General features: G+C 37.3%; 1 protein-coding gene across 1 annotated transcript in view; it reads right to left on the bottom strand.

The window, feature by feature from the left end:
- Positions 1–25,087, bottom strand: part of DNAH8 (dynein axonemal heavy chain 8) — a 219,412-nt gene that overhangs the window by 157,486 nt on the left and 36,839 nt on the right. The window contains 12 exon segments of the mRNA XM_032462995.1: positions 1,221–1,327; positions 3,228–3,343; positions 4,164–4,299; positions 8,479–8,598; positions 9,412–9,528; positions 9,919–9,999; positions 12,708–12,895; positions 15,918–16,053; positions 17,376–17,495; positions 18,115–18,214; positions 19,611–19,687; positions 21,406–21,603. Of these exon segments, the coding sequence (XP_032318886.1) occupies positions 1,221–1,327; positions 3,228–3,343; positions 4,164–4,299; positions 8,479–8,598; positions 9,412–9,528; positions 9,919–9,999; positions 12,708–12,895; positions 15,918–16,053; positions 17,376–17,495; positions 18,115–18,214; positions 19,611–19,687; positions 21,406–21,603 (1,496 nt within the window).

Genomic DNA, 25,087 nt, shown 5'->3' with positions numbered 1-25,087 from the left:
CAATGTAATTTAAATAACCATCCCAAAAGAAAGATCAATTTTACAACAACTTTTGCTTGATTAACTAATTAACCGTATGGAAAAATATATACTACTTTCCTACCTCACACTAATCACAAAAATCAATACCATGTGGATTAAATCCCTAAATGTAAAAGATAAAACTATAAAAATTTTAGAAGACATTATGAAGTAGGGAGAGAATTCTTTTAAAAGACATAAAAAACCACAAATTACTAAAGAAAAGACTGATATATCTGAGTATGTTTAAACTCAGCAAAGAATATCATAAAGAGAATAAAAAGGCACAACTGAGAGAAGTTATTTCCTAAATTTCCATCAACAAAGTACTATATTGAGAATACCCATGAATAAATTTAATCCAATAGAAAAACAAGCAGAAAGAAAGGAAGGAAGGAGGGAAAAAGAAAGGGAAAGGCAAGGCAAAATTTTAAAAAAGAGAAACGACAAATGGCTCATAAACATGAAAATGTGTTCAACCTCATCAGCAACCAGGAACAAAATAATTTAAGTCCCAATGAGATGCCATTTCACACCCCAACGCTGGCAGGAATTTTTCAGTTGAACAACACCAACTGTGTGCAAGGATGTCACGCCATGGGTGCTCTCAGGCTAGGCACTGCCTGGTAAACTGAGGCGTGCACACAGCCCAGGGCCCAGCCATTCCACTCCAGCAGGTGCAGGAGGAGACAGGTACAAGAATGTTCACAATGGCCCACACTGGAAACAACCCAAATGACCATCACCGGTAGGAAAGATAGACAGTGTGTACACTCCAGTTACACAGAAGTGAAAATAAATTATTATTAGCACAGATGAATCTTAAAGACAATACTGAACACAGTTCAAATACAGGTAAAATTAAACGACACATTGATTAGGGGTACAAACGCATGTTGAACGGTAAGGAAAACCAAGACAATGATAAACACCAAGTTCAGGACAGCAGTTACCTTTGGGTGAGCAGACAGAGGACCAGTAAGGGGACTGGTAGTGCTCAGTGTTCCTTGTCTTGGCCTGAGTGCTAGGAACATGGTTGTTTGTTTTTCACCGTTCTTGCAGTATTACAAATACGTTTTCATACAGTTTTTTCATAAATGCTATGTTTTAAATTTTATAATTTTTAAAATTAATACAAATAAGAGGTACTATTAGCATGATGTTAATACTGAGTCATATTTAGCATATTTTCAACTTGCCTTGCAACAAATATTCTTCTTTTCATTGTGTCCAAAGATAATCGTGTAGCTTTTTGAAGACTGTCTAGTAATTGATGAGAGAAAAAAACATACACCTCTTTACATTCCTGTAATGAGAAATCATATTAAATTTGGTACAAAAAATAAAAACTCTTAACACCCCCAAAGCAATAATACAATATTAGAAGTGATATGAGAAAGCTGAAAAATAATAAACTATACAATTTCAATTATATTGTAGAAATAAATTCAATCGTAAATTACTTGTTGATTTTTTAAACAAATAAGAATATATGAAACGTGTGCTTTCATGAACACCCTAGCAAATTATAAGGCCTTACTCAAAAGCTAAAATTCAAAACTAGCTTATTGAAAGTAATCCTGGTTTGCTCAAAATTGAATAATTCACTCAACAAAACTGAAGCACGTAAGTGTGGTGCACTTCTCAATGCTTAGGGGTGGGGCACAAGAGGACATTTAGTTTTCAACCTCAGAAAGCTCAGCTTGGTGGATAACTGTATTTTTAAATGTATGATACAAAAATATATAAGATGAAACTTCCACCATCCTGGAACCACGGTCTACCCCTCTGTCCAAGCCCTTCTTCCCCTCCAGAGAAGTAGCCAAGTTTATTGATCAATAATCAAGCCCAGGATAAATACTGAGCCTGGGCAGAGATCTGGTCACCACATCTTGCCTGCACAGTGTGTCACACATCCAGGGCCAGGCTCTGGCCATACAGTCCCTCCCTACTCTACTCTCTGCCCCTCTGAGACTGTGTGGGCCAGTAGGGAGGGTTATCAGGTATGAACAAAGAGGAATACAATCAGGTTGGGTCAATTACGAGGCTAAAGCACAGGCATGATACAGACTTTTATGTTAGACAGACCGTGCTGGCAGCAATGTGGAAGATGGATTTGAGAGGCAGAGGCTGGTTAGGAGATGCCTACACTGATGTATCTCCATGTGTTCCCCAGTTCGAGAAGCTCTGATGGCACTCAGTCTTGCTCTAAGGACTCCTGTCAGTGTCAAAGGGAATGCAACTGGAAAATAAGGACTGCTGACACGGGAATACACTTCCTTTCTCCGGCTGACTCCCACAGATGCATAGTGACTGCCTGGTGTGTGGTACTGATGGATAGTGACTGCCTGGGGCGTGGTACTGAGAAGCAACCAAGATCTAGACTCGGAAGGAAGGTGTTTCCCAATCAACTGGTGGTATCACCCTTGAGCCAGAAGGCAAAAGTGGAACAAATACGTGCTGTTTATTTCCAAAGCCTTATTAGAGTGTGTGTGAGAGAGTGAAAAAGAACGTAAAATGGAGAAAGAATGAAAAGATGAGTGCGAGGAATTAAAAGAAAACTGACAGGAGCAGGAGAAAGCAGGAATTAGTACAAATGTGGGGGTGGCATTCAGAGCTGCTGCACAACCAGAAGGGTGAGGCCTAAGAAGGAGAAATAAACCCTGTGCCTCCTCTTCAGCTTTCATGCTCAGCACACCTCAGTGTAACGTGAACATCTGCCCACCGAGGGTTTCTCCTGTGGGAGAGTCCGCAGGCTATCCATGGTGCTAATAAAAATGCAGATTCCTGGGCCCCGAGGGAATCAAAATCTGGTCTTGCAATGTAGGTAACTCTATTAAAAATAGTAACTGAGAACAAGGTTCTCCACTCTGAGTCAAATGGATGGTCACCACAATCCCAGATGTGACGTTTACTATATAAGAAAACACGGTCAGTCACGATGTGGGGAGATAACTATATAAACTATAGTTGACAGAATCACATTAAAAGCTGACGGAGAAAAACTGGGAAAAACTGTAAGGACTGCTGTGTCTTGTCAGATCCTACAGTGTAGAATTCGATTTTGTTATAAATCCAGTTGGTTATAAACCCACGCAGATTGGTTGCAGAAAACTGCCTGGAAATAAAAGCATCATTTGGGGTTATCTGTAATCCTAGGAGTCATAGTTCTGTGAAACTGCATAAAGTTGTTTTACAATAAATACCTTTTTAAATTCATCTTCTTTATTATTAACATCAACCTCAGACACAATATGAGTCTCATAATCAGTGTTCTCACCCTCTTCCATTTCACTTCCAAAAGCAACATGCTTCCTCTGTTCTATAGATAAAAGACAAAACAAAAATATAACATTTAATACTCAGCGTTTGGCTTACTCTATATGGTCAAACCTTCTTAGGAAGCTCCTTTTTAAAAAATTCTTAATTTAAAAATTAAAAATTTCTTCCTGTAGGAATCATCCTTGAATTCACTATAAATCGCCCACCTCAACAGAATTGACATTCTACTAGGAAATACTCCCTTTAAATACACTCTGTCTTAGTATATAGAATTAATAAACATTTAAACAGGGTTTTACATGTTATCTTTCTAAAATATCTATTTACCTTTGAGTTTGCTGGTGTGTGCTTATTTTTGTACTTCTGATGGAAACTACTTACACTATGTGGGGAAACCGCTAAGAGAAAAGAAGGCATGTTGTGGGTCCTTATTTAAGTTTGGAGTTTCTCAACCTCAGCACTACTGACAGTCTTTACTGGGAAACAGAGCATGTTCAGCAGCATCCCTGGTCTCTACTCCCTAGATGCCAACAGCACCCCACTAGTGTGGTAGAATGCTGCACCAAAAAAACCACAGTTAACACAGCAGGCCAGAGACTGCTATCCACAGAAAGGCCTGCTTGCAAAGCTGGTCCTCAGTTTGTGTCTGGGAACATGGATTTCAGAAGGGTGCTCACCATTCTCTAACTCATAAAAGGGGCTCACGGTGCCTAAATACTTTGTGCAAACAGTGTGGTTTACGTTGAGTGCCAGCTTTCCTTCTGGGAGTCTGGAATTCCGGTACTTGCCAAGCAGAAGGTGCCTACTGGAGAATGCTTCTTTAACTCTTATGACTCGCACATTATAACTAGCCACATTACCTGGTAACTGTTTTGCTGATTTTCCACTGTACTTAACTTCATAAATAGTTTCGAAGATTGAAATAAGTTCTTTGACAGCTTCTTCTACATGCTTACTTTTGTGGTTTAGGACCTCTGCCCATTCTTTTGTGTATGTCTATTAAACAAAGAAATGACTATTAATTTCCAGATACTTAAAACTACCGTGAAATGTATTAATATGACTTCAATTTACCAAACTAGAATTAATGCCACTTAAAAACTCCTAGAGAGTTGCCAATAGCATAATGATTCAGACCCAAAATGTCAACGCTAAAAGCAGCTTGAGGCAGCCTCTACGTCTCAGGCAAAGAAAAGGAGAAGAAAGAAGAAACATTCAGTCTTTGACCTTTATCTGACTCAATCACATGTAGCTATCTATATCCACATTCATAAGGGTAAAAAGAAAGAAGCCTGAAAGAGTAGAGATGATGATGTCAAAAGTTGAAAATGAGAATAGTTTTAAAAAAGGACAATCCAAAGTGTTGTTCTGAGATTCAAAAGACATAAGGTTTTAAAAAGTAAGCATAGTGTTATATGCCAGGTATCAATTTAAGAGGGATATGTGTATGAACTCATTTAATTAAACAACAACCTCTTGGGATAGGTAACATTACTGTCCCCATTTCACAGATGAGAAAATTGAGTCTCAGAAAGAATTAAAAATTTGCCAAGGTCACACGGTAGTGGTAAGAATAGGGGTTTGACACCAACTTTCCGTGATTCTAAAAGGCTTTGCTTTGCCTTTCTGAACTTTTCTAATAGTCAGCAAAAGCTTTAGGAAAAGTCAAGAAATAGTCACATTCAGAAAAGAAAACTGGCTTATAAAATTGAATAGGCCTTTTGACATACTCACAATGTTCATGCATTTTAGGAAAGAGGAAAGTAAATGGTAGCAGCCAACTTGGGCCTTCAAAAGCAGTTCTGCAAAGGAACTTAAGTCTATCTATGCAAACGTCTCCCCAGACAAGTCTTGGGAGGTCCCATTTTCTCCACGTACTGCCCTCATGTGTTCCTTTCTTGACTACTAGATTGAGAGAGAGACGTAATCTGCCCCCTCATTTACACCACCTCATCTGTGTCTGAACCCATCTTCATCTTTTCTAGTCTCAAAGGAAACAGTGTTCCTTCTCTGACCTGAAGACAGTCTCTGATCCTCCCCACCCCCACCATCTTTTCTAACCTTGCCCCATCATTCATTCATTCTATCCTTTCTAGTTTTTCAACACAGTGTTAAAATGTTGGGAATGACAATGGTGGCTGAGAGATACTTCAGTCTAGCAGGGAAAACAAGTGTTAGGCAAGTGGACACTTACAGGTGACCTGGGAAAACTGGACACATGTGTTTACATACACACCCACCTCTACCTACTTTGAAATCCCCTAAGAAAGGAAACAGACCACTAGTTAAACATGATAGATTAAACACATACATTTACCTCCGTACTCCCCTGATATCTCTGGAAACCAAGACAAAATAACATAAAGTGATTTTTTTTTATGTTAAAATGACATACCCACAAGAATAAATGGGAGGATGCCACACAAATTCTTCTACATGTTTCCATTACTATATAATAATAAAGTTACTGGTATTCGACCATTGGTGCTAAGAAAACTGAGTATCAACTTAACAAAAGAATGAAATTGGATCCTTTCCTTACACCACACCCAAAAGTTAACTTAAAATGAATCATAGATCTACGTGTAACAGTGAAAACTATAAAGCTCTTTAAAGAAAACACAGGCAACAGGCAAATCTTCATGATCTTGCATTAGGCAAAGTTTTCTTAGATATGACACCAGTGCAGAGCAACAAAAGAAAAAACAGATAACTTGAACATCATCAAAATTTAAAACATTTGGGCTTCAAAGGAGATCATCAAGAAAGTGAAAAGAGAACTCATAGAAGGGGAGAAAAGGTTTGCAATCTGATAAGGAACCAGTATCTAGAATATAGAAAGAATTATTCCAACTAAAAAATAAGAGGACAGATAACCCAATTTTAAAATGAACGTAGAATTTGAACAGACATTTCTAAAAGAAGAAAGGTATATAAAAGGTTTATAAGCACGTGAAAAAGTGCTCGATATCACTAGCCATTAGGGAAATACAGATTTAAGCCACAGCGAGATACCACTTCATACCTACCAGGAAGGCTATCATCAAGAAGACAAATAACAGGTGTTGGCAAGGATGTAGAGAAAATGGAACTCTCATATACTGCCGATGGGAGTGTAAAATAATGCAGCCACTTTGGGAAAGTCAGACTTTTCTTCAAAAGGTTAAATATGAAGTTAACATACGACCCAGTAACTTCACTTAGTGAAGAACAGACTGCAAGGCCGAGGAGTAGGCCAGGGACAGGCCGGAAGGCAGCCAAAATATTAAAAAACCTGAAGACACAAGCCATCCTGAGCAAGATCTGGCAGAAACAGCAAAGAGCAGAATTAGACCCTCCAATTTCTTCAGATAATGGGATTGTTATAAAATATATTTTAAATATCTAAATGAAAAAATTGAATTAAAAAAAAGAAAGGAGCAAGATCATATAAAAAACCAGATATATTTGAAAAAAAATAGAAAGTAACTTCAAGAAACAGATAAGTACATTCAAGTAAATAGAAAATTCAAAGTAAGAAAGTAGAGAGTAGAAGTGTGTCCAAATATATTGATAGAATAAATGTGAATGGGCTAAAATTACCAGTTTTTAAAAATCAGAGATTTTTCATAGTATATTAAAAACAAAATCCAGCTAAATGGTCTTTACAAGAGAAAATCTAAAATACGAGAACCCAGAAAAGTTGAAAATGACAGAATAGAAAACGATATATCTGGACAATAACAACCAAAAAAGGCTGGTGTAACTATATTAAGATCAAACAAAATAGACTTTAAGGATAAAAAGCTTAACACTAATAAAAAGGGGCAAATGGCCAGGAAGACATAATCATTTTAAAGTTGCATGCTCTAAGCACAGGATGTGGAAATTGGTCAGTTAGTGTTGTCTCCATTACAGCCAAGGTCCCAAGGCTGAAAACAAATGATGTTAAGATCCTACATACTATGAAAAAAGTAGTTCTTAAAAGGTAGCAGGGGACCTTGAGGTTATAGAGAGGACGTTTGATCATTGGTAGAGATTTGGTAGAAATAAGAGAAGGGAACTTCAAAAGAACTACTCAGAGACCCTGATCCACGACTCCTGGGGCTCGCGGATGGAGGGGCTGACCCAGGCCTAAGCAGTCCTGAAGCAAGAGGCTGGCTGGCTATTCTAACCCTAAAAGGCAAGGGAAGGTGTCCTGGGAAGAAGCAGTCACATTTCCATAGAAAGAGGAGCAAAAGTCCCTGTTTCCCATGGGCCAGATTAGATCCCCTGAGATGGAGCCATCCTTGGTTGTCTTGAAAAGGACACTAGCAAGGTGACCCAAACCAGCAGGGTGGGTATGGCTGAAGCACAAAGCAGGTAAGTAAGAAAAAAAAAAGAGTTCAGTTCAAGACATAAAGGGAGTGCTTTTGAGAGAGATTGTGCTATGTGCTGGGCCTCAAAAATGATAAGACAGGGTTCCTGTCTTTGCATGTTTGAGCCAATGGAAGATAAATAGGTATTCAAATATGTTTAATATAATATGATGCTGAGGAGGTTAGTTAGGTTTTATCCTGTATGGTGTGGGTGCCACTGCCCTTGAAGGATTTAGGCTGTGGAGAGGTTCACAATCAGATTTGGTGGCGATGTGGAGGGTGGATACGATGGCGCGAAATACAGAGGCAGAGAAACAAGTCGGGTCACAACATCGAATGCTGAACTCAAAATGAGCATTAAAAGCCTGACCTAAGAAAGGGTAGCAGGTATGGAAAAATTAGGTAATTCAAGCAGAATCTTAGTAAGAGGTAAAACCTGGCTAAGCCTTAAAAGACCGACTGGGTTTGGGGATGGGAGGGAAGAAAGGAGTCCAGATGATGTCCAGGTGACTAAAGGGGAAAGTATGCAGTAGTTAAAACCATGAGTGTAGATACTGCCCTGGGAGCATACACAGAGGAAGAAGAGCAGTCAACACTGACAGGACCCCAGGGAACTCCAGCATGAGGTTGAGAACATTGTCAAAATAATGTCTAGGGTGTGACCATGGGCTTGAGCTGTTGACACCTTGTAAGTCTTCAGCGCTGAACATGTCCCCAAAAAGAACAGAATGTCTAAATGCCACTGACACAGATTTCTACTTTTAGATTGCAAATTCACACTTCAGGTTTCTGAGCCAGGATTGCTATGAACAAAATATAATACATAAATTGAGCATACCTCATTGAGTGTCAACATATCTTCTACTTTGGTAGCACTGCTTTCGGGCAGGGAAATTAACACCGTTTTGGCTATCTCCTTTAGAACTGTATCAATATGCATTTCACACAAGTCACTGATCTACCAACAAAAAATAACATGTGGAAGAAAACTCTTCTTTCATCCAAAATGCACCGGAGTTATAAACTAATTTACAGAGCTATATCCAGAAACTTGAATCCTAGCCAGGCATAACTTGGTGGGAATTTTAGGAGCACATCTGCAAAGGAAGCTTGATGTGAAACTGAAGTTTTATCGAGCAGCAATGTGTGCCACAGCCTCATATGCGTTATTTCCTTCAGTCTTCATTCCAGCCCATGACTCTACTATCCCAGTTTTATAGCTAGAGAAACCAAGGCTCAGAGATGTCAAGTAACCTGGGGAGGAACACACAGCTGGTGAAAGTGAAAGAATCCTACCTAGGTCTGTCTGACTCTCAGACCTCTGGGTTTTGTCTGTTAGACCATGCTGCCACCACAGACAGACTAGCACATCTAAAAAGATATGCATGTCTCATGTAGCAAACATGTCAGAAACCAACAGACAGTCTCCAATCGGATGACCGCCTCATCTAATTAACATTAGCTGCATTAAAATTTAAGTACTCCACTCTGCTATCTTCTGCAGCCTATAATTATCTCATTTCCTAAACTACACTGGAGTTGAACCATCATTTTCACATATTAAAGGCAAGGTAATTCAGGAACAAGAACAAAACAATCCTAAATCAAAAGGCCTCAAATCAGTTAAAGAAACATAGGGTTTTTTAAAAAACTTAATGGATGTCCTTTTAGTTAAAAGTCACATCTTTTAAAGAGCTGTCATAGGTAATCTAACTATTACTCACAGTCTGAGTATTAATGTATGTAGTTTAAAAAACATTATCTCTCATACCTTCTTTAAGAGTTGACTGAACATATCCAAAACTAAGTCCACTTCTTGAAAAAAGCTTTCTAGTGTCAAAGACGACCATGTTAATATTGTGAGCCCTTGCCGCAATACAGATTCCACCTAGAAAAAGAAAAAACAGTTTCCATTATAATTAAGGAGCATCTGCATTTATATTTTTTTTTAAAAAGGCTACCTTTTATTACCTGGAAATATTACAGGTTGTATTTCCCCTCCATTATACCTAGTAAAGGTGACTTTTTGTTTTTAATCATCTTTGGCTGTCCATGAAGCAATCATGGATTCTTTAAAAGTGCTCATTATTCCGATTTATTTGTTTTTCAAAAGCAACAACACTTACACAAGAAATCATTCTGTAGAAAACTAGAGCTATAAAGTTGAACCAGAAAGAGGGTCTGGACAAGAATACATGTTCTCAAATCCATAATTTATAGAACTGGAATCTAATTTTACACAACAGGGAAAGCAATATAAACCCTCAACATTACCAACCTTTTTCATTTTAGGAGTCATCAGATTGACAAACACAGAAGGCACTTCCTGACATAACTCATCATAATACTGCAGAAGCCCCTGTTAAAAGTCAAAATGACATGTTTTACTTTAATTTATTTTAAAGCAACAGTCATATTTTGATTCATACCAGGAAGGTTTCATTATACCTGTTTCCTCATAGCCCTGCCAAGATGGAGGCTGCTTATTTATACCAATTTGCTGCTCTCTTTCCTCACCTGTAAATTACCTGAGCCTTCCCCCTTAAACGGCAAGTCTTTGGAGCGTTCTAGACTTGCATTTTTCATAATCATTATTTAATTGTCTTTCTAGATTTATGCTATTTTAAATGGCTTGGACAATTATCTTTTTGTGATGTCTGTCATACTACATTTTCCCCCTTTCTGTTCCTTGTCTGCTGACATATTACAGTATACTTATGGAAGCCACACTTGTTTTCCTGAATCAAAATAAATACAGACCCAATCAGAATTAATAAGTTTTATATTTTCTTTTAGATATTTTTTAGAGATGAACCATAATGATCAATTTTTGACCATTTTGTAACTTACTGTGCTGTGTGATGGGAGACGTGGATTCAAGTTAATTCTTCCCAAAATTAATAATATTAAACTGTTTCAATGTCTACTTCATAGTTTCAGAGTTATTAATTCCTTCCCTTCTTTTCTGTTACTTGTAGTTGAACTTTTATGTACACTTGACATTTGGCAAAGGACTGTGACCCTCATAATAGTATTCGATACTAACTAAACTGTAAGATGCAGTGCATATCTTAATATTGATACTAATCTCAATTTATAACAGTACTTTGACACACTATCCTCTGAAGTCACAACTGGCCAGTATGAAAGATTAGGGCTTCTGATGTTGAAGCCAAAGTTTCCACAATGCCAATGCTCCTCTTAAGATTTTTTTGAATATATGTAACAAAATTTTGGTAAGAGCTAAGATTACGAAACTAGAACAAAGCATATGCATAAATCTTTTTGATCTTGGCTTAGGCAACAGTATCTTAGATATGACACTAGAAACACAAGGGATAAAAGAAGTAGATAAGACGGACTTCATCGAAATTAAAAATTGGCTGTACTTCAAAGGATACTATCAAGAAAATGAAAAGATGAAGTGAGTCAGAAATAGCCATAGGATATCACTTATGTGTGGGATCTAAAAAAATGACACAAAGAAACTTATTTACAAAACAGAACAAGATTCACAACATAGAAAACAAACTTACAGTTACCAAAGGAGAAAGAGGGGAAGGAATAAATTAGGAGTTTGGGATTTACAGATATAACCTATATATAAAACAGGTAAACAAAAAGGTCCTACTGTATACTACAGGAAACTATATTAAATGTCTTGTAATAACCTATAATGAAAAAGAATAAATATAAATTTATAACTAAATCACTATGCCATACATCAGAAACTAACATATTGTAAATCAACAATAATTCAATAAAAAAGAAAACGAAAAGACAACCACACAACAGGAGGAGAAAATATTTGCAAATCATGTATCTGATTAGGGATTTATATCCAGAATGTATGATGAATTCTTACAACTCAATTATAAAAAAGACAAATAACTCAATTTTTAAATGGGCGAAGGACTTAAATAGGCACTCCTCCAAAGATCTACAAACGGTAGATACACACAAGAAAAGATCCTCATCATCAATAGCCATAAAGAAAATGCAAATCAAAACCACCTGGAAAAACCACTTCACATCCAAATGTTCAAATAAAAAAGGCAGATAGTAATAAGTGTTGGCAAGGATGTGGAGAAAGTGGAATCATCATTCACTGCTGATGGGAATATAATATAAGGCAGCATTTTTGGAAAACAGAGTGTGTCAGTTATTCAAAAGGTTATACATAGAGTTACCAAGTTGCTAAAACCCAAAACAGTATGGAGTTCCCTCAAAAAACTAAAATAGAACTACCATATGATCCAACAATTCCACTTCTGGGTATTTATCCAGAGAATACAAAAACACTAATTTGAAGAGATATAATGCACCCCTGTGTTCACTGCAGCATTACTCACAATAGCCAAAACATGGAAACAACCCAAAGTGTCCATCAATGGATGGAGGGATAAAGAAGAGGTGCTATATACACAATGGAATATTATTCGACCATAAGAAAGAAGGACATCCTGTCATTTGTGACAACATGGGTGGACCTTGAGGGCATTGTTAAGTGAAATAATCTCAGACAGAGAAAGACAAATACTATCACTTATATGTGGAATCCAAAAAAGCCAAACTCATGAAAACAGAACATAGAAAAGTAGTTGTCAGGGGCTGTAGGCTAGGGAAAATAGATAAATGTTAGTAAAACTTTCAGCTATAAGATAAACAAGGTCTGAGGATCTAATGTATAACATGATGACTGTAGTGGATAACTCTGTATCATATAACTGAAATTTGCTAAGAAAGTAGAACTTAAATGTTCATATATATATATATGCATACACACACACACATATAGTGATGGATGTGTTTGTTAGTTAATTAACTAGATGGGAGGAATCCTGTCACAATATATATGTATATCAAATCATCATGATGTAAACTTTAAATACTTTATAATCTTATTTGTCAATTATACCTCAATAAAGCTGAAAAATTAAAAGAATCAACATAATAATAAATTTCCCCCAATTTCATATCAGCACAACTGCAAAGATAACTTTTTCTTTAAAAAAATACAATAAAAAAACCTCTTTCAAAACAACTAGAAAATAGAATTTATCTTACCTGCAAACGCAATTTATCCCCTTTCAATTTGCTTTCCAATTTTAGCAGTCTCTTTGCCTCTTCTGGTACTTCCAGCTTCATTTTTAACATGCACTTAGTTTCCCGAACAATTTCTAAAATTTTGGGATCAAAATTAACCAGCAACTTCCCGGATTCTGGATGTCGCACAAACAGTGTGGCTTGCAAAGCTACGAATAAACAATTGCTGACATTACTTGTTGTAGATTTCTGCTTCCAGCCCTGTTTACATGCTTGTCTTCCCCACTGGACTACTGACTTCTTAAGAGCAGAATAACAGTTCTGGATATTCCAGGTGCTAGGACACAGTATCTGACACATGGTCAGTGCTCAAAACTTAGATAAATGAATGATGAGTGTCTGCAAACCATAAAATCAGATCCCAAGAGATAAAAATACATCAGGAATTCCAGTTAGCCTTTGTGCTATGAATTGCAATACTTTCCTGAGTGGGTCTAAGAGAGCTACAATACGATGTTAGTTTATTTTTATGGGTTGTGGTTTAACCTCTGGGAGAGAGAATTGGAAGATGTGCCCAATTACAAAATACGACCTACCTCATAGATTTCAAACCCTTTTCCACACCTAACCCCAAACTGGCTTCTTTAAGAAGGTTTAGCTGCATTAAATCAATAACTAGGCTCACTATCGGTAAGAAACATTTACTAAACACCACTGAGCTGTGAACTCCTAAAATATAGAGGAAGATTTTTTTTCCCTACATTTGAGTTACTACAAGAACATCATTCATAAAAATAGGCACTTTCAGATATGCTTTATTAAGAATTGAAATATATAATAATCCCAAACATTTCATGTTGAATAGCCTTAGATCATGTTATCCTAACATGACTTACTTCTAGAGGCATAAAAATAACACACTTATAAACTAGTTGTGCTAACTTGAGCTTCATCATATATTAACAAACACTGCTAATATGAGAATTTTAGATGTATCTTCCAGGCTTCACCTTACTTCACAGAATATGGCTGCATCAAATTTCTAGTAAAACTAGTCTGTATATTCCTTTGAAGCTAGTTGACTTTTACTCAACATACAAAATTAGTCTTGATATGATCCTTAATAATGTTTCATGAGGATTTCAATTAAAAACTTAACTGAATTCATTTGAAATCTTTTAAAAATTTGGCTAGAAATCATTCATCCTCCCATATGAATTCCAAAATAAGCTCTGAATATTCATTTCACGTAATCTGTCTTCCTTAAGTCAGTACTGAGCTTTCTTGAAAGGACAAAATAATCAGCAAGACTTCTAAGAATACTGAAGCCAGGAAGTCTGCTCCAGGACTGAGTGAACATTTTGTTCTATGTAAATCATCATCAGCGAAACTTTATGGACCAATCAAAAGAGGCTGATACTAGGTCCCCAATTATTATTCCAAGTTAATATATATAGTTAAATATATATATTTATAAATATAACGCATCAATGTAACAACGACATGCCTTCCATAGCAATTCATTTCCACCAGCCTGCGTTCACATGAAAGGCAGGTTTGAATCCCAGCTCTGCCACTTCCTAGCTCTGTGATCTTGGGCAAGCCCGTGATCTTCTCAGTACCTCAGTTTCCTCATCTGTAAAATGAGGATAATAATTGTTCCTCATAGGATTGCCATGAGGATTAAAGGAAGTTGTAAATGCAAAGTGCTTAGACAAAGCCTGGCACATGGTAAGCACTATATAAATGTTAGCTATGACTGTTATTTAAAGGACACAAAGATGAAACAGACATAGAGAGTATTCCTGGAATGTGTAGGGGACATAAGACAGATGTATAAAGCAAGAAATGTCATGGTTAAGTATGTGGAGGACTCTGGAGGAGGAAGACATTATTATCTGCCCAGAAGAATAAGGAAGGGCTTTATGGATCAGGTGACTGTTGAACCTGCTATGGAACATGTGCAGATAAGAGGAAAAACCAACAGGACAGAAAAAAAAAAAAACCCAGAAAATTGCACAGTATTATAGAAGCAAAACAGTACATGCTTCATATTTCAGTGCTATAATTCTCTTTGCTTTTTTTCATAATGTCAATTTTAACCTTTTCTTGATGCTTTTTTGAGTGTTGCTCAGTTAGCAGGCTTTCATTAGGATCCACAGGATCCTACCGTGCACATTAACCGGAAACAGTTGGCCTGATAGAAATGTCGTATTAAAGGCTTAACTAAGTTGTCAGTTGGGAAGACATCTTGCAGGGTTGGAGCCCTGCCCTCCAGGATGCAGTCAAGCAGTGAATCAATGACCTGTATACAGTACTGTCCCCAACAGCTAAAATATATGAGTCTGGAACCAAGAGGCAGAACTTGGAGTGGCCCCTCTCACCATCACTCCCAGTGACCCAACCTCCAAATTTGTGCTTCCTATGTCTGCAATTCTGTGCTCTGTTGACGTGGAAATCCTGGTGTGGGAGGGAGAAATGTTTCTACCAGGGACACAGTGAGGGTTCCAGCAAGGTTATGGATAAGAGATTCAGGTTAATATGGGACAAACCAGGAACCTGAACTGACCAACAATTCAGCCCACACAATAACAACACCCCAGATGATGCCAGCAAGGATGGGTGATGGCTTAAAATCATCCATCCCCTGCCTCACACTTAACTCTGCCCAACACCTCTGCACCCCTCAGAGGTATTCAGACACAGCCCCAGTACTCTTAATTTACTGGAGCTCAAAATTGAAATCAAATTTGGTTATAGGAAAAGAAAGGGGAGGAGGGGAGGAAGAGAAGAGGGAAAAAAGGACGGACAAGAAGAAGGGAGGAAGGAAGGAAGAAGGGAGCGAGAAGAAGGAAGAAAAAGAAGCACGCTGCAGTTCTTTTTCCCCTGACTGGGACTGAGATTTGAATCTATAACATGATAAAAACTGAACATAAAAACCTTCCCAAATCTATGGAGAAATATCAGTAAAGAGTCTTGATATTTACTTTTAAATACTGTTTTTCAGGGGAAAGTCATAATCTTAGCATATCAATTTTAAGGTCATGACAATTCCTGCTTATAAAATCAGAATATTATTAATTGTAAAGACACAACTGTATCACCCCCAAATCTAAATTTCACCATCATTAAAGTCATATAAGAAAGATGTAAAAATGCTCCAGAACCAGGAACTCATTCAGAAGCACCTAACACCCCATCTGTAGCACCACCACATAGTCCTGCACACACCGTACTGCAACTGCGAGATCTCTCTGACCCAGGCTGTGTGATAGACAACCTCGAATTCCACCAGGACGTAGGAAATTTTATTATACTGACGAATGACAGCTTTGCCTTCTGCACTTGACAAAATTTCCGAGTTTTTCTGTATTTTTAAAGGAAAAAGAAAGATTTATTTTTAAAAGTCTGCTGATTGTTTTCATATGCAAATCAAGAGCTGTTTACATTTTAAATGACATCAAATAATGATGCTAACCATCTAGATTTTGCCTCAGAGTAAATCAGGGGTGAGGAAGGCCAGACAAGCTAGAGAAGGAAGTAGGGAAACATTACCAGTAGTAAGGGGAAACTGGGGAAGGAAATAAAGGATTTAAAAAGAGCAGTCTCCATGCATATAGCTGGCTCCAGGCACTGAGAGTCTCCACTTCCAATTTTATGTCCCCTTCCCACTTTTTTGGGCAAGATACAATGGACTAATATTCCTTGAACTATATGAATATTAGGGAAAATTCCTAAATTCCAGCACCAAAAAAATAAAGAAATGTATATCCAAAAAAATCCAAATTTCTTTACATAAAAATGGAAAGTTTTATGTTTTGACTTACATATATCAAAAATTGGGCAATCTCTTCTCTGTCACTAAAAAGTCAGTAAACAACTGAGTCCCCATCCTGGCCTCTTGCCTAAGGCCAGCGTTTTAAATTTTTTTTTTAATACTGAGAATGGTAAAATAAATGATAGCAGTGAAACAGAGACAACAAACACTTAATATTTAATGATGCTTTAATAATAAAATTACTTGCAAGACTATTATTTTGTAGTTATTTTATTCTATATTTAGACATAAGACACAACAGTAAGCAAACCAATCCTGCTTTGCTATTCTGTCTCTATAAGACATAAAGCACAGAAAGCAAAACAAAACAAAAACAAAAAGAAGACAAACTGGCAGTTTCAGAATGCCAGCAAGGCCTAAGACTATCATCCTGGTGTTTTTCAGAAATCTAATAATCCTCAGGACACAGAGGATGAATGTGCTGTTACACTGTGCTTGTGGTCCCAGCCCTTCACAGGAATGTACTCTGAGTGCATCTTCACCCTCACTAATATATATCAGTGACCTATCTGTCCACACATGGAAGTAAGTTTCAGCACTAGGTCTGTCCTCTATTGTTTCCAAAATAATTATTTTTCAAAAGCCTTTATAAAATGTCTTGTATTACTTAAAGTCATAAAGTCCTAAGATTCACCCCCTTAGAGACTAGCTTTAATTAAACAGGCTTATCTAACAAACATGAAAGAATTGGTTTAGTCTCCCTCAAGCATATTTGTAAACAATATTTTCTTTGCCCAGTAAAAGAATTAGCTCTCGCTACTCTATTGGACACAAATGTTGTAGGATAAAATATATTTCTTGTGTTAAAACCCACCACAATCCACATAATGTAAATTTAACCATTGGCTTACAAAGAAATAGTTGATGGGCTCACTTATCCGGCGATACAGCTGCCTCACCCAAAGGATTTTTCCTGCTACAGGGGGCATGTTGCGAGCAAGAGGGGGGTCATCTTTCTGAGAATGATAAAGCTGTAATTAAAGGTCTGGCATTAATGTCTGAAATTCAATACAGTGGAAAAAGCCAAAAAAAATAGTTATATTTGTATTGATGTTTTACCATTATTCACATGTTTTATACACAAGAGGTAGCAATAAAGATGTAAATGCATTCCAGAGATATCAACCTGAGGCTGAAAACTGTGATGTTTATGATGTATGACCCTTAATTCTCTCTTAACCCTTACTTCTAATTACGTGTATTTTTTTTCTGCCTTTTATCACCAATTTTAAGCATTTATTCAAAAGCGATTCAAAAGCGGGAGCACAGAGCTACATTCTATCTGTCATAATATTCTCTCCAGAGCCCATATTTTGACACACAAAAATATGAACTTAAACAGTCTTTCCCATAAACACATGAATGCTGTCTTTAAAAAAAAGACAGTTCTTAAGAGCAAAAGGGTGTAAATCTGGCTGTTCAGGGACACAGACTGTCAGCACCTTCCCCAACAGTGAGAGAAGCATCAAAGATACTTAGCAGTGGAAGGATGGGTCTGGAAAGCCTGGCCCAAGATAATGATGGCAAATGCTGTCAGAATATTTTCTTTTTGTACTGAAGTACCATTCTGGTTATAACCATGATACCTGCCTTCTTAGTAGCTTCAAGTTCGGCCACATAATACTGAAGAATACGCTCAACTGTGTGGTTTATTTCTAACTGAAGACAGGGAATGTTCAGTTTCTGGAATCTAAAAGCAATTGAGGGTGAATAATTAAAAAAATAAATGAGAAACATATTTAAGAATTGCTGCAGTCCTAAAAATCCATTCACTTATTTGACAAATATTCACACCAGGCCTCATGCATTGCGCTAGGACACAGTGATGAACAAGACAGATGTGGTTCCAGCCCTCTTGGAGCCAACAATTATCTTATGGAAAAGGGAGAGATGGGTGGAGAGTGACATAAATAATTATTTAAATTAAAATGGCGCCAGAGCTCACACAGGAACCTCTCGTCTGTGTGGCCTGCTGTTGTCTATGGCAGCGTAACTTAATAAACTCTCTATTCTCAAAAAATAAAAAAAGGTGTCAGAAATGTATGCAACTGGGGAACCCAGCCAAGTTTGAGGAGTCAAGAAAGAATTCCCTGAGAAAGCGATTTCCAAACTGAGCTTAAAAAGATGAGTGGGGAGTTGGCTTAGCAAAGATGGAGGGGAGCACCCTGACTGCCCCTCTGCCAATATTAATGCTCATATCACTCCAAATAGCCATAATGATAGTAATAATTTTGTCAGACAAATACCACTTCCACTGAGAGACTAAGTGAAACACAGGAAGTACTAGAACCCTTAAGGTTCTGATTATAAAATGAGTTGACACCAGCATCCTACAGGTAAAACAAGACAGAGATAGAGAAATTGCCAAGAAAATGATATGATATTCATTTCAGTCTGTACAGTACTGTCACTCATCAAAATCATTTTATGTCTGTTTTGACTCTTACGGTGGTCTCATGAGGTGAGGTTTCACAGTGTATGATCCATCGTTAGAGAGATGTGGAACTATGGCAAAGTCAGACCCAAATGCAGATCCCCTGGCTCTCAGGGGAGAGTTCCAAAAGTGTCCCTGACTGGGTGTGAGCCCTCCCTGAGCCAGAAAAAAAAAGGCCTCTAGTCCAGCCCGTCCCTCTGAGCCAGGCTTTCCTGTCCTTTAGGGGAGCTCTGCTGTCAAGAGTGGTGGGAAAGGCAGCTGCAGGAGGACTCAGGAGGGAAAACAGAAAGTCTGGGAACCTACAACTCTTAGATAATTTCACTTTTTGAAATCTTTTCCAGGATGTAGAATTAAACATTATTTGTTCTTTTTCCAATAATACTTATGAAATTAGCTTTAACATATGGTATTGCTGGGGGGAAAATGTGAAATCGTTTCATTTTTTTACTGACTTTCTACTACAAAAAAATGCAATGAAAAATGTCATACCATTTTCAAACTTTCACCAGTCTATTTAATGGTAATTGAAAGATGAATGTTTATAAGTTTTAATGTTTAGATAGGAGAGATCTGCAAAATGTTTTGAAATTATTATTTTCAGATATAAAGTTATCCCACCTAGAACGTGTACTACTTAATGCATTATAAATACCTTTGAAGCAGCTGAAGAGCCTGCTGAGAAGATAAGATTTTTCCAAAAGTACTGTTCATAAATGCCTGTATTTGTACCTAAAATACAATATTAATATTTAAGTAATTTTTTGAATGATTAGTTTTGCTTAACAACAATTAATGATTCTCCTACAATCAAACAGAATCAAAATAGCCTTAAACACATCTACCACTTAAGCATCTAGAACTGCACTGTCCAGTACAGTTGCCACTGGCCACACATTGCTACTGAGCACTTGAAATGTCACTACTTGGAAGTGAGATGTGCTGTAAATACAAAACACACACTAGATTTCAAAGACTTAGTAAAAAAAAAAGAATATAAAATATCTCATGATGTTTATATGAATGACATGTAAAAATGATAATATTTTGAATACTGTTGGGTTGAATAAAGTATTTTATTAAAATTAATTTCACCAGCTTCTATTTACTATTAAAAAAATTAAAATCACATAAATGGTTTGCATTTGCCATTCATTATTTATTGGATATTGACCTAGAGAATTTATGAAAGAAGTGAATGGCCCTTACTGAGCATATTTCTTTGGGAGATTTAGAATTTCTAAAGCATGTTGGTAGAGCAATGTAATGACACTATAGACACTCAGGGTCAACAGGTGTCATTTTCCATCACTGCTGCTCTCAGAAATCTCTTTGTCATGCTAAGGAGAAGTAAGAAGAGGAAATATTCTTCCAAGACTCCCATCATCCAAACTCCTGGTGCCCAACTGATAGAACTGAAGCTCTATGCAAATTACTTTCACTTATAGATTATATTGGTACTGTCTACAGATATATACCACATCCACTAATCAAACATTGGAAAAGGAAGGAAAGTGAAAATACAGACACCACTTTTTAAATACTAAATAGTTAATATGGCCTCTAAATTTACTGACAGCTAAACTTGTATTTAAGACTACAGTAAAGGCTTTACAACATGTAATCTTCATTAAGAAATCATAAAAATATTTCAAGCAATAAGTTTTTTTAAAAAACACAAATTCTCATTGCTGTAAAGACAAAGATACAACTCACAAAGCCAAGCACTAAAAATAATAACTAACATATACCTTAATATCAAAGTGCCTAACTTCGAAAAACTGAAAGGAAATCTGGACCAAAAAAAAAAAGTGTTACAGTTAGAACTTTAGGATCTTTTTCATTACTATTGCCCAGATTACATGTAACGTAGTTTTTAAAGAGTCTTTTAAAAATAAACAAGGAAAATAATATATGGTTTTCCTCACCTTCTTGGCAAAGAATTTAAGACTAAGGAAGTGGACAGAGTACATTCCTGCCCCTGTCTGTGTCTCCAGGACATTTTGCAGCAAAGAGAAGACCACTCCCCAGGGCTAAATCTGGGTTTACAGTGGTTTTCAGTAAGAGAGTAACTGAGGTCATATAAGCCCAAAAGATGAGAGAGAAATGTATCATAGTCTCATCCCTCCAGAGTCCCTTCAGCTGGAAAAGTGACATCTGCTCCACGGCACAACAAAAAACGAATACAATTTTTCATGTAAATTAAAAATAAACTCTAAAAATAAGCCCTTTGAGCTTCTGGTTAGTCACTGATATCTTTTATTGAATATGCTCATTTTTCATTTAAAAAAAAGAAAGTATTTTGCGGATGAGTTAGAAAATTATTCACACTGGCAAATAGTTCTGATTAATTTGCAAGAGTAATGTATAATAAATGGTAAATATGTGAATTTCAGTATTATTGATTATATTTTAGCTTTAATAAAGTGAAATTACATATAATTACATACCTCTAAACCATTTATTTTTGCCACGAAATCTAAGAAATCTGTGTCAAATTCTGTCCTTCTTGGATCCAGAATGTCATATTGCTTTTTCTTAACCCCTTGATATATATTTTTAAATTTTATTGCCATAATGTCTATCCCCTCTACGGTAGAATTGCTCAAGGCTGAATATGTTTGCACAACAGTTATCATTTCTGTAATCTTAAAAAGAACAGTGTTATTTTACTTTAAAAATTAGAAATTAACACCCTTACCTAGAATAAGCTCTTAATGAATCATTGATTTTTTTTTAAATCAATAAACAGGCCCTGGAATCATTTAGCTAAAACCAACCAGAGGAGATAAAATAGAAGATAAATCTCTGTTCCAGTTATTACTACTCTTAAGACTATTTAAGACAGACAGGTTCTGTCATAAGCAGAGAGAATTTACAATCTTTCTCAGAATTTGATCACTTTGTCTTTCAGGAGGTGGGGGTGAGTAAAAGCCCTTGCAGATGTCTAAACAGATTGACTCTTTTGTTCTTGAAAATTTTCTGAAAATCATTTCATTGGATCACTGGTTTCAAAGCCCTACCATTCTTCTTGGCCCTTGCTGTAGTTCTGATATGTTACACTAGCATAAATTCACATCTGTTCTCTCTTTGCACCCGCATTCAGGTAAAGGAAAGGCCCCACAATCCTGAAGGATGACTGCAGTCACTTCTAACCCCTAAAGGACCCTGGGAAATCCTCATAGGGAACTTTATTTCAGAAACGGCTGGCTCCATCGCTCAATGTACCAAAACCACTTACCTCACCAGAAAAATCTTTCATGTCCACAGGCTAATCAGTTCCTTAATCTTCAGCACCCACTTCCCATTTTGATCCCTGATCTGGAGAACAATGCTCAAAGCTCTCCAGGGCTGGTACATTCATCCAATGGTCAAACAGAATAAACCTGTTTTCATGGAAGTCCTCCAAATCCCACACACCATGAAAACAACACTACGGGTCCCCCTAACACAGCCTGCAGAATCCACGTAAGTTCCTACACATGTCAACCAGAATGACTACTTTCAGAGTAACTGTCACTCTCATTCCTCTATTTCCGTACACTTCCCCAAACCACTGTCATCCTAGAAGCCAACCCAAACCTGGAGGAAATAAGAACACCTGGAATTGACAGCAAGCTATATATGCTCCATATAAACACGAGAATATCTGGGTCTCCTAATACTCCACTCACTCTAGAAACAAAAACAAACGAACAAAACCAAGAACAAACTTTAAAAAACAAAAACAATTATTCTAACCTGCTAAGACTCTGTCTTTACCCCTTACATTAACACCTGGCTCCCAAAGGGATGAACTTGGGATGAAATTCCTGTCACTAACATGCCCTCTATTTTGTCCATGGGTGAATGAGGAGAGAGACATCAAGAGGCAGAGACACCAGTTAAGCCCATGCTTGGCCCTTCAGACTTAGCCGGAACATCCTCCACCACCCGCCACAGAGCAGTAATATCAAAGCCAGTCATGGTCATCAATCATGACCATGCTCTTCTTGCTTGTTTGTCCTGACCGTGGCTTTTTCACAAGCTCTTTATCAACTTTTGACCCCCTCAGTATTGACAGCCAAGTTACAGTCATTTCTTTGTGCACCAACCATGGCATCCTTTGCAGTTTTCAACTTCCTATCTCCGTGTTACTGTGAATAAAGACCCTATACCACTCACCAGATGCAATTCCTTCAACCTCCTCCCAGAAATACCAGTTTTCCACCTCACTTCTTCTCTCCCACAAATGTGCAGAGTGAGAAGAAAATAAAACTAAAGACAGAGCTCTGGGAAATACCAATATCCACCAAAATTTACACAGCGGGAAAAGAAGAAACAAAGTATACTGTACACAAAATTCTAGGTCTTTAGGACAGAGTAACACTCAAGGCACCATCAAGTCTCCACCTACCAAAGAAAGGTGCATTTCAGGCACCCTAACCGGCACACTGGAATCTTTGTCTCTTGTTCCTTAAAGATCCTCAACATCTCTGTCTAATTCTGAGGTCTTGGCTCTCCAACCACAAGCTCTGTTGAAGAGGGGTGGTCCAACAGCGGTCCCTGCTGTGCCCCACTCATCAGGGGAAGCCCACCAAGGCAGCTCAGTAACCACCTCTAGAGGATTATAAAGAAATTCAGGCCCCCTTTCAGGGTAACTTTCATGCCCCATCTTTGAGAATCTGGATATCCACTAATTACACCTGGGAGAGATGCCAGTCAGTCAAAAGATTCTTAGCACAGAGGAGTTGGGATAACTTGGTAACCAGAATGCACTTCAAGTAACGCCTCTAGGGGGCACTGCATTAGCTCTGCTTGCTGAGCTTTGGTAGCATGAAGTTGTACCCTTAAGATGACAGGCAGCACTTCTTCAGTGGTAGGGCAGGGGGAGTAGCTAATGCAGCTGGCCATTACCACTCACTTCATCTAGCATCAGGAATGCCTGGGCTGCTCATTATGTCCAGCATTAGACTTGCCACCAAAGATCTTTACAGCAAATGGGCTAACCATGAAGGTCCAGACTTGAAACTCTACCAAGCGTAAAATTGCACCCAAGATGGCGAGGGTCCTGGTTCCTGGAAAAATTAAAGGTAACCAGGACTCACCTCCAGGTTTACATCCTAGTGGTTTGAGAACTGTTAAACATCTCTGTGGAACAGGCCTTGACCAATGGGGCTTACTTATTATTTTAACCCATGCCAGTATCATTCTAATTGGACATTTCCCCCAAGAAATCCCTACTGTTCACAAAGCAGCCTCATACAACATCTTCCTACATGCAGCACCAAAAGCACAAGCAACAAAGGAAAAACTTGATAAACTGGACTTTACCAAAATTAAAAAACTATCGTGCTTCAAAGAACACAATCAAGAAAGTGAAAAGAAAACCCACAGAAAGAGAGAAAATATTTGCAAATCACATCTGATAAGAAACTTATACCCAGAATATATAAAGAACTCTTATAACTCAACAAAAAGTACAAGTAATTAAATTTAAAATGTGAAAAGAATTTGATTTCTCCAAAGAAGAAATACAAATGGACAATAAGTACTTGAAAAGATGCTCAGTACCATCAGTCATCAGGGAAGCGCAAATCAAAACCACAATGAGATACCATTTCACACCCACTAGGCTGGCTGAATTCAAAAAGACAGATAATAACAAGTGTTGATAAGGATGTAGAGACATTGGAACCCTCATACAGAGCTTATGAGAATGTAAAATGATGCAACTACTTTGAAAAGTAGTTTAGCACTTTCTCAAAAAAGGTAAACAAGGAGTTATTACAAGACCCAGCAATTCTACTCCTATGCATATATTCAAGAGAAATGACAACATATGTCCATACAAAAACACATACACAAGTGTTCATAGCAGCATTATTCATAATAGCCAAAAAGTAGAAAAACTCAAACGTCTATCAACTAATCAATGCATAATAAATATGGTACATCCACACAATGGCATATTTTTCAGCAATACAAAGGAATGCTACCTGACAGATGAACCTTGAAAACATTATGCTAAGTGAAAGAAGCCAGTCACGAAAGACCATATATTATATGAATCTGCTTATGTGAAATGTCCAGAATAGGCAAGTTTATAGAAACAGAACATAGATTAACAGTTGCTTAGGGCTGGGTAGAGGG

Source organism: Camelus ferus, chromosome 20 (genome assembly GCF_009834535.1).
Source record: "Camelus ferus isolate YT-003-E chromosome 20, BCGSAC_Cfer_1.0, whole genome shotgun sequence".
Taxonomy (NCBI): Eukaryota; Metazoa; Chordata; class Mammalia; order Artiodactyla; family Camelidae; genus Camelus; species Camelus ferus.
This window is presented reverse-complemented; position numbering and strand designations above follow the sequence as displayed.